Source organism: Blennius ocellaris, assembly GCF_963422515.1.
Source record: "Blennius ocellaris genome assembly, chromosome: 7".
Classification (NCBI taxonomy): domain Eukaryota; kingdom Metazoa; phylum Chordata; class Actinopteri; order Blenniiformes; family Blenniidae; genus Blennius; species Blennius ocellaris.
In genome coordinates, this window is record NC_137656.1 from 13,242,455 (window position 1) to 13,260,432 (window position 17,978).

Consider the following 17,978-nt stretch of genomic DNA (forward strand, 5'->3'; position numbering starts at 1 on the left):
ATGGTCACGGAGGCTCAGCATAAACTGCATTAGCACAGGCAGGATGACAAAGTAGTGAAAAAAAATTAAAAAGGAGGAGGTTGCACTTATTTTTCCCAAAACCTCATTCAGTAACATGGGATCTGAGTGAGGTGTCCTACAATGAGAGTAGAGAGAGAGAGTAGAGAGAGTAGAGAGAGTAGAGAGAGTATAGAGAGTATAGAGAGAGAGAGAGAGAGAGAGAGAGAGAGAGAGAGAGAGAGAGAGAGAGAGAGAGAGAGAGAGAGAGACTGACTGGCAGAGTAAAGAGGAGCCTGTGTATGTGTTGTATGGGTGTATCTCACCTCTGGCCCCATGTGTTCGGTCTGTGTTGTGCGGTCAGTCATTTGGCAGTCTTTCATCTTCAGGGCAGCTTTGGCACTCTCCTGCATACAAAACAAACACAAACCCATCAGACTAGGCCAAAATCTCACAAAATGCAACGAAAAAAGCAACATCAAATAAAAATAATTGAGAACAACTACTCTCCCAGCAGAGTTTTGCTTTGCTTCCACTCACAATACAGCTGGCCTCCGTGCTTAAAGCTGGCTATAAAAAAAACATCGGGAAAAAAAAAAAAATTACAAAAAAGACCCTGCAATTTCAAACCATCTCAACCCTTCCTTCCCATTGGCTGTCTCTTCTTGAAATCAAAGAGTCCATAAAAACTGGGCTGAATTACAGTAAAACTTTCCACCAGCCAAATTTTGGAGCATGGGCCCTCTGCAAAGTGTATCAGTAGAGGAGGACTCATAAAAAGTGATGGCCAGTGCTGGCCAGCTTGCAAGAAAGGTCCTTCCAGGAGATAATTAATAGGTTTCCTTTGGCAGATTTACAGTTGGAAGTACAGAAAGAACAGCACTGGCCCTTTCCTTCAAAATTGTGCACTTTTACCTTGACCAAGAACTTGTCATCTCTTGTGTTACCTTTGTGTCATTATTTTGAAAATGCAGGCTCCAAGTCCCCTGACTGCGAAGAAGCCAGCAGTATTCTCCAGCAGGAGCTCTACGTCACTTTTCATCCTGACATGCTCGACCTACCCTGTTCATGGGCTGAGGAACAAAATGTGTTGAAAGTTGATGTGGCTATGAAGTATTGGGAAATTAATTAACCTTGATTAAAATTAATAAACAAAACCCGAGGTGTAAGGATAAGTTTATGGTCAGGAGAAAGAAAGGAGACAAATTTATGTTACGGCTCTGAAACACGAACATAGACCGCCCTCTTTAAATGCAGCACAAGTGGGCTGACAGATTGAGTTAAAAATCAGTTTTCATTAATCAAGCCTGAAATGTAATAGAGGCTTTCTGCTGCTAAATGTTGCAGTTGAAGCATGGTCCTTCAACAAAATGCACCAGCAGAGAGAGGAGAAAACTCATAAAAAGTGACAGCTAGTGATGGCCAGCCAGCTAGCAGGTCCTTCTCGGAGATAATTAATAGGTTTCCACTGGCAGATTTACAGACAGAGGCAGGAGCGAGGAGAGCACTGGCTACAAGCAGCCCTTTCCTTCAAATGCTGCACTTTAACTTAGCTGCAGCGACAAGGTTTCTTTTCCGGCTCTCTTTGAGACAGTTAAGTATACACCATCACTGGTGTTCACTTGTACAACAGGCTCCCAAAACGACACAACGTCATAAATCTGAAGCAAAGCCACACTCTGTGTTACAAGGGCATATGGTGCAGACATTTTTTTTTATCTAGGTTGAAGCAAGGATGAGGTCTGGTACCACACCATATATTAATACACACATAACTGAATGTACCCTCAAACAATTGTGCAAACGGTGTCTGAAAATCATGTCTGTCAGAAAGAAGTGCCAAATGGATGAATGCACACACACCGTCACACACTGAAGGCTGATTGGCATCTGTCTGTGCATGTGTGCCTGTGCATACATGCACAAGTGATTTGCATGGCCTAAACTCTGAATGATGGATTCACGAGTGACACGAGGGGAAGGCAGACTCATCATGCCAGAATACGAAAAGTAAAAACTAAGATAAAACATCCACTAAATCTATTTCGACTATTATGCAACTTAATTAATGAGCGATGTTAGTTTTCACACAAAAATCAATAACAGGCATTTGGGCCTTAAACTAAGCATAGCATGCATTACCATTGTGTCATATTGCTTCACTCAGGAGTGTATACACCTTGTTCTCAGATTTAATAATGTGAAGGTGTTTATTTACATTAATTTGAAAAAGGGAAAAAAATGGTTCTCAATATCTGATATCTTCTTTCCTGTCACAAGCTACCCATGAGCTAAACAGTTTTTTTTTATTAACACTATTTATTCCAACACAGAAAACGCGTTTATAAATTATCCAAGTACAAATGTTTAATTCTTGATTTAACATCTCAATTCCCCCCTCAGGTTGAACTCAAATTAGGCCTTTAAATACAGGATACTGAGACATGTTTTTTAGGGTGTGCTCCCTGTGCCTTCACCTTTCACCGCAGACCTAAATCTCCCTGTAGACGCATGAAGTATGACTAAAATTAAACGTGAAAATTTAAAGTTGAAAGTACTGGTGCACTACACAGGGAAGCTGTATTTCTAATCAAAAGTGAAACATTTCTACAAGCCAACGAGTGCCTACAATCATATTTCATGTTTCTATGTTTGATATAAGCAGGCGCCTCTTTATTCGATACACTTGTAAAATTAAGCAAAGTCAGAGAGATTCAAATTGAACTACATGTTCATTATTGACGTTTTCATTCAGGCTAATCTCATCAATAATATGTAAATTTTACACTCATGCTTGCCACCTCAGCCAAGGAGATGAAAGGAGACAAGTGCTTGAAGGAGACAGTGAGCGGATGTGTGTGCGTGCCTACCTTCAGACTGTTTTGACACCCCTTGATCAGGCTGAAAAAAGAAATATCAATTTGACACTGCTACAGTGCCATCTGTGTTTTAATCAGTCCTTTGGTGCACCAGTACGAGTGCACATCAAGCTCCCTGACACGCTTAAGTGAAATATATTCTGGTCAAACACCTTCTTGTGCGTGACACTATCATTTTTTAATGCTTTGGTTAAATACTGCCACCTTGAAAAGTGCTAATTGCTCTTATATTGCTTTCCAATACCCTCACTGACATAACTGACACGTTCAATTTTCTTTCTGAAACACTTTTACAAAATACAAAAACTGTTGCATTGGGAAAAAAATAGATAGGAATGAAAGGTGTTAAGAAAAAATATGTTATGATCCTGATTATCGTTATTATTTGTCTATCATGAACATACTGGATAAAAATGGAAATTGAGCTCAAGATTGTAGATGAAGCACAACTGCAAAGAACAGTATGCTGTTAGCACTCGCACCTGGCAGAAGGTGCTAACTCTGTGCAAACTCTGACTTTCTGTGCAGAGTTTGCATGTACTTGATGTCATTGTGTTGGCTTTTTTTTTTTCAGGTATTCTGGTTTTCTGGTTCAAAAACATCCATTTACGGTTATTTGGTGCCTCTAAATTGAGGCTGTCTGACTTTCTATTTATACCCTGTGAGGATTTGTCCAGGGTGTGTTTAGCCTTTGGCCATAGTCAGCTGGGATCACCTGCTAAATCTGGGTCAAACAATAAGTATACATACCAGAGAGACCAGATACCCCCCGCTAAATAAAGTAACCTTCTTTATTTGTCAACAATAATGAACTAAAATGATCCATTTAAAACATTACATGTACAGTAACAATGAGATATTTTTTTTAGTCTGTTTGGCAGGATCTACAAAAGAGCTCCAAGGAATTTTTAAATGCATTTCTCTCCACTCCCACTCAAGACTGCAGACAATCTCTTGAGACAAAGAATCCAAAATATTTCATTAAACTAATTTCCAATGGGATGTTCTCTCAAAGATTCAATAATGAAACCAAAAACAATGACAACACGAAACTTAGACTTTGTGCACAATGGAGAGCTATGGAAAATCAATTTTGTTAATATTGAAGGTGCAACGAAGAGTAAAAGTAAAAAAAACACAGCTGCAACATTGCCTGTCAACCTGAATTTCAGAGGGTGAAATGATGGTGACACCGGCTGTCTGTATAACAGCCAGGCTTCAAATTGTGCTATTTTGGTGTTAATTCCACATTAGTTGCATAAAGTACTACACAGAGCCAGGGAGAGAGAGGAGAGAGGAGGGTTGGTGCTGCTGACAAGAGAGAGGATGTGAAACAAAAGAGTGGAGGGAAAAAAGAGAGATGTGAGTGCCAGAAAGTAATCAAACCAACAGATGTCACAATAGACTCAGGTCAGTGGTTTGGACTGACATCTCTGACAATACTGCAATAACACTATTGGCACATTACTCTGCTGAGACCTAGAATAATGTGTGCATTGCATTACTTTGAGAGAACAGGTGACAAATTACAGACAAGAAGATGACAAATGATGAGAAAACGTTGCCGTATGGAGCATTTCTGCAGATGATCCAACAATCAGCTTTGCAAAACAATAGAAAAAAAACACCAACGACACCGTTTGCATTTAAATCTCCATTTAAATGCAAATGCATCTCTATTTCACCAGTATATTGTACATATTTCAACTATCCAAACACAGAGACCTTTAAAAAACTGAAAGTGTGACTGGAATTTCAGTAATTTCTTCCTTTACATGATGCTAGCATTTACTTCAACTGAGAAAAGATGAGCTTTGTAACTCGTTGTCATACTGATGTGACTTCATGTTTGACCACTCACACTTACAGCCTCTGTTTGTTTTGTCTCAATCTCTACGTGTTCAGACGATTCTACGCCTCTGCAGTGTGAAGACCCAAAAAGTCGATAATCACCATCAAGAAGGGGAAAACAAATGACAAAACTCCTCCAACAAAAGTGAGACTTCTCAGTTCTTTGAAATCTTTTTTAAACCTCCCTTGAAAAAAATAAATATATATATATATCAAACACTGAAAATTGAATGAAGAGATTTGTGCTTCAAAGGCAATTAGTCTTTAATTTATATCCTTAAAACTAATAATTTAAAAACATTCAAGCAGCTTTAAATATTAATTTCAAAGTTCAGAAAAACAGAGACCAAAAGAAAGAAACTGTGACAGATAAAAATAGATGAGCAAAGCTTCATTTCTTAAATGTCAGAAAGTAAAAGTTACTTTAATTATTATTTAGGAAAGCTTTCCTTTATACTTTGCTGGTTTGTCTTAGTTTTACCATACCTGTAAAGCCTTCATGCAGAGATGGAATAATAAACCGTTTATTTAGCTATTTCAGATGGATACCACTGCAGTTTCAAATTGAAATGATAATAGATAAAGTGTTTGATTATTTTATCGTTTAAATCTTGTGCAATATGAACAGAAATTTGATACGAGTCACAGCAGCATTTTGAAGAGTTCTCCATCTTCAATGAAGTTCAAATCTGAAGTGTTTAATGTATAATTTTCAAAATAGCTCTGACATAAACTGGCTGAAGTATTTTTTTCCCCTCCTTGGATCGCTTTAGATGAATCCTGATCAATGCAGTGTGCGAATACCCAACAAGAGCTGCAGTTCTGCAGATACTCCGACGTTGGTGTCCAGTCATCACAATTTGGGCCATGGTCAAACTCGCACAGAACCTTGTGCTTGCCCACCAAATGTTTACCTGCTGCCTGATACATTCAGGCCACAAGCAGGCATCGTGAACAAGACATATTTGTAATTCATTTTCACCTGTCATAGTGTTAAAGCTCTGTATATTAATTTCAATTAAAAGGCCCGACAGAATTGTTGGCAGTCATGCACAGGGTTTTGACCTTGTCTTGCTATTTGCTTGCACTCTGTGGCTGAAATAGAATTATCAATCTGTCTCGTTACAGTGGCCTTACAATTTTACAAGTGAAAATACTGTGTATATATGATCAGTCACCATCATAAGGGACGGCATGAGAGTGGTTGGTTGGTAGTGCGGTCGTCTCCCAATTGGAAAATTGCAGGTTCATTTCCCTCTCTGCCTGCCTAAATGCTGAAGTGTCCTTGGGCAAGACACTGAACCCCATACTGCCCCACCATATGTAGTTTACCACCATTGATTATAGAGTGAATGCATAATGCAATGTAAAGCATCTTTGAGTGTCCAGAAAAGCACTATTTAAAACCCATATTATTTCATTAGAATGTTCAACATGCAAGCAATGACTACAGTAATTGACTGTTGGAAAAAATACTTTTAAAGACCATTGCAAGATTGACAATAATCCAATTCATGACACAAAAATCTCTATTTGAGATAGTAATACGATTGCATCTTTGCTGGAACGTGAGCTGGGTTTAGACTGTCCTGAGACAGGTTAGTTTTACCCTACTGATGATGTGTTGCTGCAATAGTAATTTGCCCAATGACCCCCATCAGAATAGTGAGAATACTGACTGGTGATACACATGTAAAAATTTTACATTTTTGTGAACAAAAGGGATTGATTTTGTTTCTCCAATAAATGCGTTTGGAGACCTCACACATCCTGCAAGGTCCAGCTGTGCTTTTCAGCTTTCCATATTGCCAACTTGGCCTTATGATGAACTAAGAGGTTAACAAAATGTGTGACGAGTGAGTCAGAAAGCTTATTTGAAAAAAAAAAAAAAAAAGCTTTGAATATTCAAAATCAACCCGTCATGTATATTTGGTTTCTTACCAGTTCACTCTGGAGTCTGGCAATCAGCTCATCTTTCTCCTTCAACTGTTGCAGCAAGCACTCCTCTCTGCTCGGATCCTAGACACCAGAAACAAGACACCGTGTTACGCATTACTCAGGACGGAGCAGACAGCAATGATTTATCCACAGAACTCATTCCCACAAAAGCAATACAGAGAGGCAGCAAGAATAACAACATACCAAAGCGCGCGCGTGTGTGTGTGTGTGTGTGTGTCAGTATAATAAAGTTGTCATGTGGTGCCTGCTGCAGGCCTGTGATCTCCTCTTCCCTCCACATTGCTGTGATAAACTTGTTGTATCCTAAAGCAGCACCAGAGAGGACACAGCACTTTAATATGACCTTGTGTGGTCAGAGGACATTACTGTAGAGGAGAGGAAGAAAAGCTCCTCCACAGGCAGAAAGCAATGACAAAAACAATAGAATACATACAAAAATAATTGTATTCTTCTGACGCTTTTCAAAAGAAATCATAAAGGATTCTAAATGATAATGCACAAACAACATGTGTGACGTTCACAATTATGACCTGCTTCAGATGAGCTCATCGATCTCCTGAAAAAAAAAAGGCTTAGTTTTTGCAACTCAAATGGATTTGTGGTGAATTCTCCTTAACTGATGGAAACAACATAATGTCCAGACTGTCAACCTCATTTTCACTGTCATGCTTTCAGAAGCCTTGTCATTTTAACATCCAGTCTGGGAAAAGCAAAAAAGGAGCTTTCAGAAAATGGCCCACAGGGGAGTCCAAAATAGGAAATTATACCCAGCAGTTCTCATAAAAATATTAAACTTGTTTCTAAAGTTGACAGGTAGTGAGAACGTGGACAAACAGTGACAAGGATAGGCGGAAAAGAGGGGCCAGGAGAAAAGGAATGAGAGCGGAAGAGTGATAAGATGGAGGGAACAAAATGACAGACAGACTGTCATTATCTGTTCAAGGACATAAAAGCAGAAGAGGAGAAGAGGGGTGAGATAACGGGAGGAAAATGAGGGGGGAAAACGTGAGAAAAGGGGGACAGTGATAGAAAGAGCGAGAGGACAGAGAGGGCCTGAGGCGGAGCATGATGGTCTGAAACCGTGGGGAGCCATCTAGCTAAAGGACACACAGAGAGTCAGAGGGAGACCACGGGGAGCAATAGAGCTACAACACCGTCCTTTAAATGACCTCTTTGATGCAAACACTGCCGACGAGTCCCTGACTTTTCCTCAAGTCGCATAAAATTTCTGAAAAGTACAAGTGTAACCTGTACAGTATGAGTAACAAGCACTGAAAGGGCAAGAGAGGTATCGCGATTAATCTTGAGACAATCCATACATGTGAGGGTCCACCAAAATACCTTCCGAGGATGAACTCCTTCATAATGTGAACTGAAAGCAAGGAACCGTCCTCCAGCTACAGCATTTCTGTGTTCAATTATATACATCAAAAGCAAACGAAAGCAATGGCACACTGTTTTTGAGGGTTAGAACTATTTCCTCAGAGATAAGAGTTTCATATCAAGACTGGTGATGTGCGTCGGTTAAACATCCACTCTTGTTAGATGTCCTCTCTTAAAAACCCAATGTGGTTCTACAGTATTTTTTAATTAAAAAAAATATACAAATGTTGTCAGCTTGTAAGCTATGTCATTCCAAAATGGAATATAATTAGTCCACGAGAGCAATACGCAACCACTTTCAATGTGACATTTAGATTTTAACCTGCACAGTGGGGTGGTTGCTGCAACTAGAAGGGTTACCAAGCCACTCTCTAACCAAAACACATTTTTTAATAGGATAAGCTCTTATCCTGCTTCTTTCTAGAAGATAAAGTAGCCCATCACGACACTGACAAGCAAGATATGCTTCCACTTAACATTATAGAAGCTATAGGATTCTGTAAGTTAATGGAATATGTTGAGCGTCGCTACATGGTTCCAAGATGCAACATGATAACATAGTTGGTTTTCTCTTGGCACTCTGACTTTCTTCCACATCCTTCAACATGCATGTTAAATCTATTCATTTCTCTTGAAATGGCATTAGTTTTTAAAGACTGTGTTTGTCTCTTTGTATTGGTCCTGTCACAGACTAATGACCCTCCCATGTCTTTCTTTCCTTTCCAATGCCCAGTTTTAGGCAAGAAAAATATGTGACTCCAGTAACCAACCATGGGATGCAATACCCCATTACTGTTTAATACCTCAACATGGGGAAGATTTAAGTTTAAAACAATCATAATCTGCATGAGAGATACTTGTTGAGTCTGGAGGGAGGTTGATTCAGCTAATGGTCCAGTAGCTTCCAGCAGAGTTCAGCTTTCTGTGCCTTGATTGAATGGACAATCAAAAACCTGTACTTTATAGTCAGGCATGATGAATATCCTGTCCTCATGAAACATATAATAGATAACACTTTCTTTAATGATCAAGACAAAGACTCACATGAAAAAATACAAAATTACTTGGCGGTAAAGCTAGTGGTGTGGTCAGAAAAAAAAACAAAAAAACACTTGTGTGAGATGTTTCCTGGGTAGATGTATTGCAAAACTGATTAGGAATTACTGAAGCAAAACCGTTTCCAGTATTGGAATAGAGTTTGAGGGAAGCACAGGGGATTGTATTTGACTGCTCGAGATGCAGGTGCATGTATATAACGGGGGGGGGGGGGGATACTACTGGAAAGTATAATGAAAAGATGAATATCGTTGACCAGAAAAGCAAAAAGATAATCATAGCTTGTTGGAGCTGTCAGACTACAAACTGACATTCATGCCTGTGTCGACTCACAATATGTAAACCGTCTGTATTTTTAGATTCAGAAAATGGTCAAACATGAGGTCACAGTGATCGGGACACCAGAAAACTCGACTTAGTTATTCTTGACAGAGTGCCACATTTGCAAAATTTCACAAAGTACTTCTGAAATCACAAGAAATCAGGAAGTCACAGTGACCCTGACCTTTGATCTTTGAAAATCAAATAATTTCTGAATGTCAGTTGACCACTGCGGCAAATTGGAACAAATTCCTGCACGGCATTCAGAACAGGTTGTGTTTGTGAGAATGAGATGCGTTTAGAAAGCCAAGAAACATTTCAATGCCAGCGTTTGGCCGCTGCCAGGAGGAACTACTCAAATAAGTAACAGATGAGAAATGATGGACTTTTGAATGAGGGAATAACGCCCAGCACCGACGATCTTATCTGGTATGCATTCACAAACGTATAGTTAAAAGATGTGCTCGAAATTCATGTGTCAAAAGCATAACTCTGAAAACCAATCGATGCGTGAAGTGGGTGTGAATATCAGATAACTGGTTTTTGGAAAACATATTTCAAAGGTACAATAGGGATGTCAGAGGGGTCAGACACTGTTCAACTGGAAAAAGCTTTAAAATGTGTCTTAGAACATATCGTTTCATTTCAATAAACACTTTCCATCCTAAGCTGCAGAAATGGTGGCCATATTTCAACCCCCCCCACCCCCCGAGGTTTTAAAAGTCAATACAGAAAAACGACCTGCAACGGGTCTGAAAAAGTTTTGATGCTTGGGTCTTCTGGCTTCCTCATTTTTCTGTTTTAATTGCTGTTAAGCTGTGTGGTGGTGCTCTACCTCGGCTGGAGGTAATGGTCAAGGAAGATAAAATTGAAAGCTGTGCTTCCATGGTCATAAAATCTATAAAAGAATACCTTTTCCACTCGGGAGGGGAAAAAAAAAAAAACAATTACCAAAAACAAAACCTTGGAGTTGGTGAATTGTTTTTTTTTGTGCCTTTACAAGGGAAATAGCTATATTTACAGATAATACTTTTTGTTTTTTAAGAGCACAAAACACAAGGATACACACAGACACTCACACACAACACATAAATTACTGACATGAGATTTGGATGGGAATAATAATAAAAATGCAAAAAAAAACATGCTGTGGAAATTACTACATTAGTCAGCCTCCAAAATGAATCTCACACAAATAGCAATGAAGGCTGTTCTAAATTATCTGTCTGGCTAGAACCACACAGTGGGTATCCTTCTGCATTCTGTGTTTGTGAGAGTGTGTTCATGCATGTGAGTTCATGTATTACAGCAACCTTGCTTCAAATGGTAAAAATAAGCCAGAGACTAAACTCAAGTTGACACATACAGTGTTGTAGTTTGTTTGCAGGTCAAAAAACACATTAGAAATGTCAAAGGAGACAAAAAGGAGGAGTTGAATAAATATAAGAAGTCAGAGAAAAATGGAATTCTAAAAATGTGAGAAAGAAACTAAGTACATCGACATGGCAAAGACAAGCATTGCAGAGCATTTCGGTATACCCTGCTGCAAGGTTCATTTTAAAGCATAAACAAAACCGAAACTAAAATGTCAAACTTTGTTTTGTTTGCTCAAAGAAGCACCATAAAGTGCATCAAGTCACCCGTCAGGTAGCGTTTCAACCAAATTTTTCCCAGCTGAATTGAATGGAAAAGGCTATGGGAGAAAAGTGGGGCATGCAAATTTATTTCTAATGTGATTGGAATGGCCTCAGTGGGGATAAATCTGATCAAAATCATTGGAGTGCATCCACTTTTGTAAAAGAGATGTGATTTTGTATGGGGGTTGAAGTCTCTCTATGCTTGCAATCAGCAGCTGGTTTGAAGAGGGTATGGAGATGAATTGCATTCCCCTTGTTAGCAGAAATTATTTAATTTGGTAACTTTTTTGGGGGGAGAAACACAATGACGGAGTGTGAGGGTTTTGTATATATATTAATTCAACAGCTTGTTCCATTCAATTTGTTCAACAAATTGCTTTTTTCTTGAAACTGAGGGAAAGGGTGGGAGAAATAAAAAACAAAATGATGAAATAAATCCTCCTTGTTGTCTTTCTACCAATGTCCCAAACATCTATCCAGAGCCCGAGACTTCAAAAACCTGGGAAAGGGCACAGAGAATTGTACAAGTAAATATTAACTTTGACCACACTTTCCCATAGTTTCACTGTATTTAAGGCTACAATCATATCCAACAATAATAATGTTGTGAAAACATTAAAAAAAATAAAAAATAAAAAAAATAAAAAAAATTGATAAGTGTTTGGAAAGCAGCACAAATAAATTTTTTTATTTCAAAGCAGAGACACACACACAAGCCTCAAAACAATAATCCAAAAACATTCACTTCAAGCTGCCATTTTAATGCGTCTGTAGTATTCTCCAGATTTTAAAGCCAGGGGGAAGCAGTTTCACTGTTGTGGGCGATTGTTTGTCAAACCTATAGGTTTCAAATTACACTGAAAAACAAACAAAACCCATTGGGCATTAGCTTTAAAACAAAATCAATTCAAACAATTCTGCCATGTACAGCACTGCAGACAGAGCTGACTGTGCAGAGCTTCAAACATGATCACAAAGATCCTTAACTGAACTTTGAATTGATGATAATGATAACTGAGAAATGAGAGGTCCGTTTACGGAGATGAAAGTCAATACTCATAAGACATGATCATCCCGTCTTCCACAATCTGTTTCTAAAATGCTTCATAGGAAAGGTTTCACTACAGTGAGATGCATTTGTGAGGCAACAACTAAATAAACAAGAGATTAAATAAACTAAGAGTTGGATAAGGTAGTGTATCAAGAGAGGCCAGTTGAAAAATGTCAGGCTGTCTTGAAGGTACTCCAGGGAGGACAACAGCGAGGTTGGACCACTGATTTACATCATAACTAACAACAATACAGACCAATGTAGCCAAATGAAGTCCAGGCACAGGAAAGTCCAAGTCTACTGGCAGCATTGTGTACTTTGTTTTTTTTTTTTTTAATCCATTTAAATACAAAAGTAAAGCATATTAAACAAGGGCGCAGGAAATCTGATCCAAATAATATTAGATCATCTCCTTTTTCCTGTGTGTGACCAGTCAGTGTGTACCTCCTGAATGCTTGCATGATTAAAACCTGGTCAGGCATCATGTGACCCCCTGCCATCTGTATTCCACTGCATGTCAAGTCCCCGCGACCATTATGTCACAAGTATACAATGATTCCGCTTTGAAAGTAAAGATTTCCCACTGCAGAGACCTTTTAGACCAGTTCTGCTTGAATTAATCTGCCTTCTGAGACTTCCAAAAATGCACTAAGAACCACTTGGTGCCTTATGTCTACAGTTATCCCAGAGACCTATTAAATGTAGTGTAAAGGGTTATAAAATGAGGCCAATTAGCTCAAATGGCGTATAACACTGGACCCCCATTACATTTTATGCTCTTCAGATAGGAACTCACAGACTCTCCTGTGATTATGAAATAATTTAAATATTTGGCAACTTCAGGCTGGATGCAAAGAACGCAACTTGACAGATAACTAGATTTCAAATTTTCAGTTGTGCCCAAGGGCTCGGTGTTTAATGGAATGGGTAGAATTTCTCATTTGTGTGTTTTGAGTGATTAAAAAAAAAGAAAAAAAAAGAATCACAACTTGAAGGTTACTAAGTTGAATTCAAATACACAGAAAAAATAAAGAAGAAAAATAAAATCAGTTTCCCGAGATACTTGCTGCGGTAAAGGAATGCTTGCTGCGGTAAAGGAAATATATATCTGTATTTCCAAGGTTTGAAGCACACATAAAAAAATTAAGCTATTAGAAAAAAATCCCACATTATGAATCATGTTTTTAGTCCTATCAGCAGGTGTCATGGACTGTTATTTCAGAAGCACATCTGTTTAGTCGTGAAACAGCCTAAGGGCAGGGGGGGAGACTTTCTAGGCTGAGGAAAAATAACTTTTTTCCCCATTCCCTCTCTCTATCAGCAGACAGTACATCAGTCTGACTTTCCTTCTTGCAGTCAGCCTCAGAGTGAACCAGCTTTGCGAGATTTAATGAATAATTTGAGATGTAAAAGGCCTATTCTAACTTCTCTATTAAAGGGTTTTGATTTTATCATCAGGGCTCAAATTACAGGCACTCTGATATGGGGGGAACAGAAAGTTCAACAGAAAATCTAGATTTTCAGGACATTAGATCCTTGGAAGTTTTTGATTACATCTATGTCTCTTTCTCACATGAGCACACTTCAGTTTGTCATAGTGTGCCTGAGAAATTAAGCACGTTTGGAGTACATTGCATGATATCCAAGGAGATGTACAAGTATCCCCCATGCTCATTAAACTGATAACTGTCAATGGTGATCTGCATGCATGCATCTTTCTAATGTTCTCCAATCGTGGCTTTACTCTAGGGAATGGTCTATATTTATAAAATCACAGTCATTAGGAAAAATGCATTATTAATTTTCAATTATACAGCATCTGACACAATGAAAAATGTTTCACTATAAAAAGATGGTCTTCAGTTTTGCAAAAACAAATTGTACACAAATCTCAACCCTTTTTGGTCCAAAAGTTGCTGTTCCGGACTTTATATCAACACGCTGATACTTGGAACACACCTCGACCAGAAAGTCAGGGTCTGTTTTTGTTTTTGCCTTTCTTTTCACTTTCTTCTAAAATACAGTAGTTGACTTTAACTGGGACAGAATCTGGTGAAAAAGCATGTCATACGCAATGGTTCTAAATGAAACTGGGACGCACTGTGACACTGCAGTCTCTCAGGTGGCTACTGTAGATTATTTTTACACCCGCAGAATCGCTTTCTGGCGTGCCAGGACAAACTCTCTTCTTCCCTCCCTCCTTCTCTCCTCCCTCATTTCCTCCTGTTCTTCTTCCACCTCTGTACCCTGTCACTCAGTTGCCTTCTTCCTCAAACTAGTCATTTACCTTCATCTTCTGCACTCCTCTATTTAATTTACCATTTTAGCAAAGTTGAAGTCTTAAAACTGAATGTGCTCTTTTTTGGGGTTGATCGTAACTACAACTCCAACCCTCCCATTCCTTTTCTTCCAAATCTATCCATTCTCAGAAAAGACACATTGTATTCTTAGCATCAGAACTTTTTCGCATGCAATATTCCCTCTCTATCTTTAAGTTGTTTTCCATGCCTACAGCTCTGTCAAAAGGTCAGCCTTTGCCTCCCACCACCATCATTCTATTCTCTATGCACACACACTTCTACCTCTTTTGGTCTAAGCACAATTTTTCCACTTCCTGCTGTTTTCCTCCCTGTGCTTTAACTACATCAATCTCAGAGTTGCCACTAGTTCCCCAGTTGCTCAGTCTTTGCTTCAGGATCAACCTCCAATCAAGCCTCCAAGAAGTGCATTTTAATCAAACATTAAACAAATCTACTTATTGCTGTTTATAAGCAATACTTTGTTTTTCTTACAGATCTTCTATATCCAGTATGCTCTCTAATTTGATAAGGTGCAAAAATAGCTCAGTCAGTTGCTCTCAGAATATCTTCAATAGGTGCAATATAAATGGAGGCTATATGTGTTCTCAAAGTCAAGAATAAGCCTTGATGTTCAGTTCAAACATGTTTATACATAATAAAAGTACTTATATGGGGGGGGGGGGGGACTGTCAGCAATAGATTTGCTCGGTCTGTGTAAAGAAACACATGAACCTGTTATTTCAGGTTCTTCGGACATGTTCATAGTTCTTGTTTCCCGATCTGAGCTGAACTGTTGAGGTCAGAGCTAAAAAAAAGAAAAACAAATTATAGAAACAGTAAGATGACTATTGTGACCATTGTTTTACAATCTAACTTCCACACCAAAGCTTTGTGCTGAGCTGATTACCAGTCTATGTGCATTGGAAATATTGCGTTGATATTCTTACAGTCTAAGAGCTTGAAAAAAATGTATAAAGGAGTCGAAGTACTGACAGAAATTCCTCTATGGTTTGCACTAAAGGTGATTTGCAGTACCAAGACAGCACTTCTGATGATCTTCTGTGTTTGGTACATTTAGAGCTCTTTGGTCCATGATGTTCATGTTTCAATTTAACTGCATTGCAATTTGTTAAGAAGTGACCTGAGATCTGCTCTTCAAACAGTCCCAGGGCTGCTTGTTTGGTGCGTATCAGTGTTTGAATGACTGTTCATAACTGCACAAATGGACCACAGTTGTTGAACTGTTGTTCACATTAAATATGCAATATGTCAGATACTTCACTTAAAGAATGACAATAGACTTAAAATGTGAAGAAGAAAAAAATCAGCTCAGGCAACTTGAAGATGTGTGTAAAAGCAGCGTTCATAAACTTGCCAATTAGCCCCAAGGCATCCATTTTTGTAACACCACTTTCTGCCACAAATTGATTGAGTCCCTTGGGAATCATGTGCGCTCTCAGTCCAACAAGACAGTTTGAAACAAGTCCGGGTACTTACAGATGTAACGGTAGATAAAATGACTGAAACTCATAGGAACTACCATCTTAAAACTGACGGGAAAAAATCGACAATTCAGCTTCACCACTGCCACCCAATGGACAATCTCAAAAAACAATCTTCTTCATTGCAAATTTAACATCATTAACATGTTGTACCATTTCTGTTCTTCCAAATCTGCTCAGAAAACGTTGAACTGCAACTTTTTCTGAAAACATTGTTATATGATGTACCAGTCACTGATGATGACTGAAAGCTTAAGTAAATATCTATGGTTTTTACAGTATAATTATCTCCTTCTCTTTCCTAATTTCATCACTTCTTGTGATCCCAATTTTTCAAACTGTCCACCTTGCCGTCTGTCCGTCTGCACATTTGTTCATGAGGGTGTTCCAGCCAAAACTTCTCTCTTCACGCTGTGTCCCACCCTACATTTTCAATTTTTTCCTTATCATCCAGCTGCCACTGATACTTCATGTAGGTCAATAAGGAGGGCAAGTACTCACAAACACTTGCTCTTTCTTGCTACCTCTCTCACACACAAACCGATAACTGCATGCTGAGATCCAGTGATGACGGAATTAAAAAGAAAATCTATGTCATCCATTGTTAAAATAGCCAACAATACACAAATAAAACAGCAATCTACACAATAAAGAACCATCCTATTGTTGGGATTGAGTCAGCGGTCGATTTGTTGAACCACAACTCAGAGCTTTTCACTGGGGTGTACATCTCTATATGTGGAAGGAACTACGGAGCACTTCACAACACCATGAGAGGAGAGTATGACGAGTTTAGGACTTCACTGCTTCTTTCTCCTCGGCCACAGTGAAATAAGAACTCTGCTGTGACTCGACTGAATCCCAGAGAAAAGCTTGACGAAAGCCCTCCCTTGGTAAACTTAAAACCTTGCTCACACAACCCCGAGCACCCCTGCATTCGAGCACGCACACGAACATGCACGCTCCCTGCAGAGACTCATAAATCTCTTCCAGGTCACACAGCTCTGATGGGCTGGGCTGACAGAGGGGGTCTGGAGCCTGTCAAGGCAAGTGAAGCTCTTTGCCCCTCTCTCATTCAATTTATCCCGACCTCTCGTGTTTTTTCATTACTCTTTTTGCCATTCTCTCCTTTATATTACTCTCTCCTTCACCTGACCTGCCCCACTGCTCTCTCCCTTCCTATTTGATCTTTTTATGATCCATTAGAAGCTGGTGGGGGGAAAAGGCTGTTAATTGTTCTGATAAGGGTAAAACTGGAGGAGATGCGTGGATCAAAGGAAGATTCACTGGTCGGTTTTTGATCACAGGGCAGACTGCTGTGCTCTTTTAATTAAACTAGCAGGCTCGGTGTGGTTGAGGGCTGTGTGACTGTTTAGTTTGATCTGTAGTTAAAAACAGAGACAACAACAACAGCTGCAGCAGCGCACCACAAAAACACTCAACATTTATACTTGGCTGACACTACACACTTTTATAGTTGTTTTTCATTATTTTAAGTCACACCAGACACTTTAAACAGCAGAAATTGTGACTTTGAAGCCATGGCTGTTTAGGCTCAACAAAAATAAAGGAATTTATTTTTGTCCAGATGCATAAAGAAAAAAACAATACCTTAAAAGGAAGGGACTTTTCACTGCAAGGGCTAATGGGCAGGGACTGCAGGCTGCTGGCAGGACTTGTCTCTGTGCTCTGCAAAACACAAATATACAGAACAACATCAAGAATAAGTTGGTGATGATGACATGAGGAATGAAACACATTTTGATGGCAAGCGTTTGCATCCAGGCGAAACATTTGTAATCAGTTCATTAGCATGTTGTATTTTTAGACCAAATGGCTGTTTGTTGTGTGACCTCAGTGTCAAGCCTGCACATTCAAGTTTAATCAGAATCATAATAGATTGCTACATTTCTGGATGATTAATACATTGCAGGATAACTTAGTTTTATTTTTCATACTACTCTGTATACCATGTAAAATACACCCTGGGAAAATCGACAGGCCATCACAGGGCAACGACAAAGACATCCAATCACACACAC

At 39.0% G+C, this 17,978-nt stretch overlaps 1 protein-coding gene across 1 annotated transcript in view; it reads right to left on the reverse strand.

Annotated features, from left to right (window-relative positions):
- The window catches only part of ccser1 (coiled-coil serine-rich protein 1), a 127,277-nt gene that overhangs the window by 59,897 nt on the left and 49,402 nt on the right, over positions 1-17,978 (reverse strand). The window contains exons 8-10 of the mRNA XM_080499342.1: positions 17,548-17,625; positions 6,669-6,746; positions 324-404 (exon numbers count right to left, since the gene is read on the reverse strand). Of these exons, the coding sequence (XP_080355468.1) occupies positions 324-404; positions 6,669-6,746; positions 17,548-17,625 (237 nt within the window). The remainder of the gene's footprint in view (positions 1-323; positions 405-6,668; positions 6,747-17,547; positions 17,626-17,978) is intronic.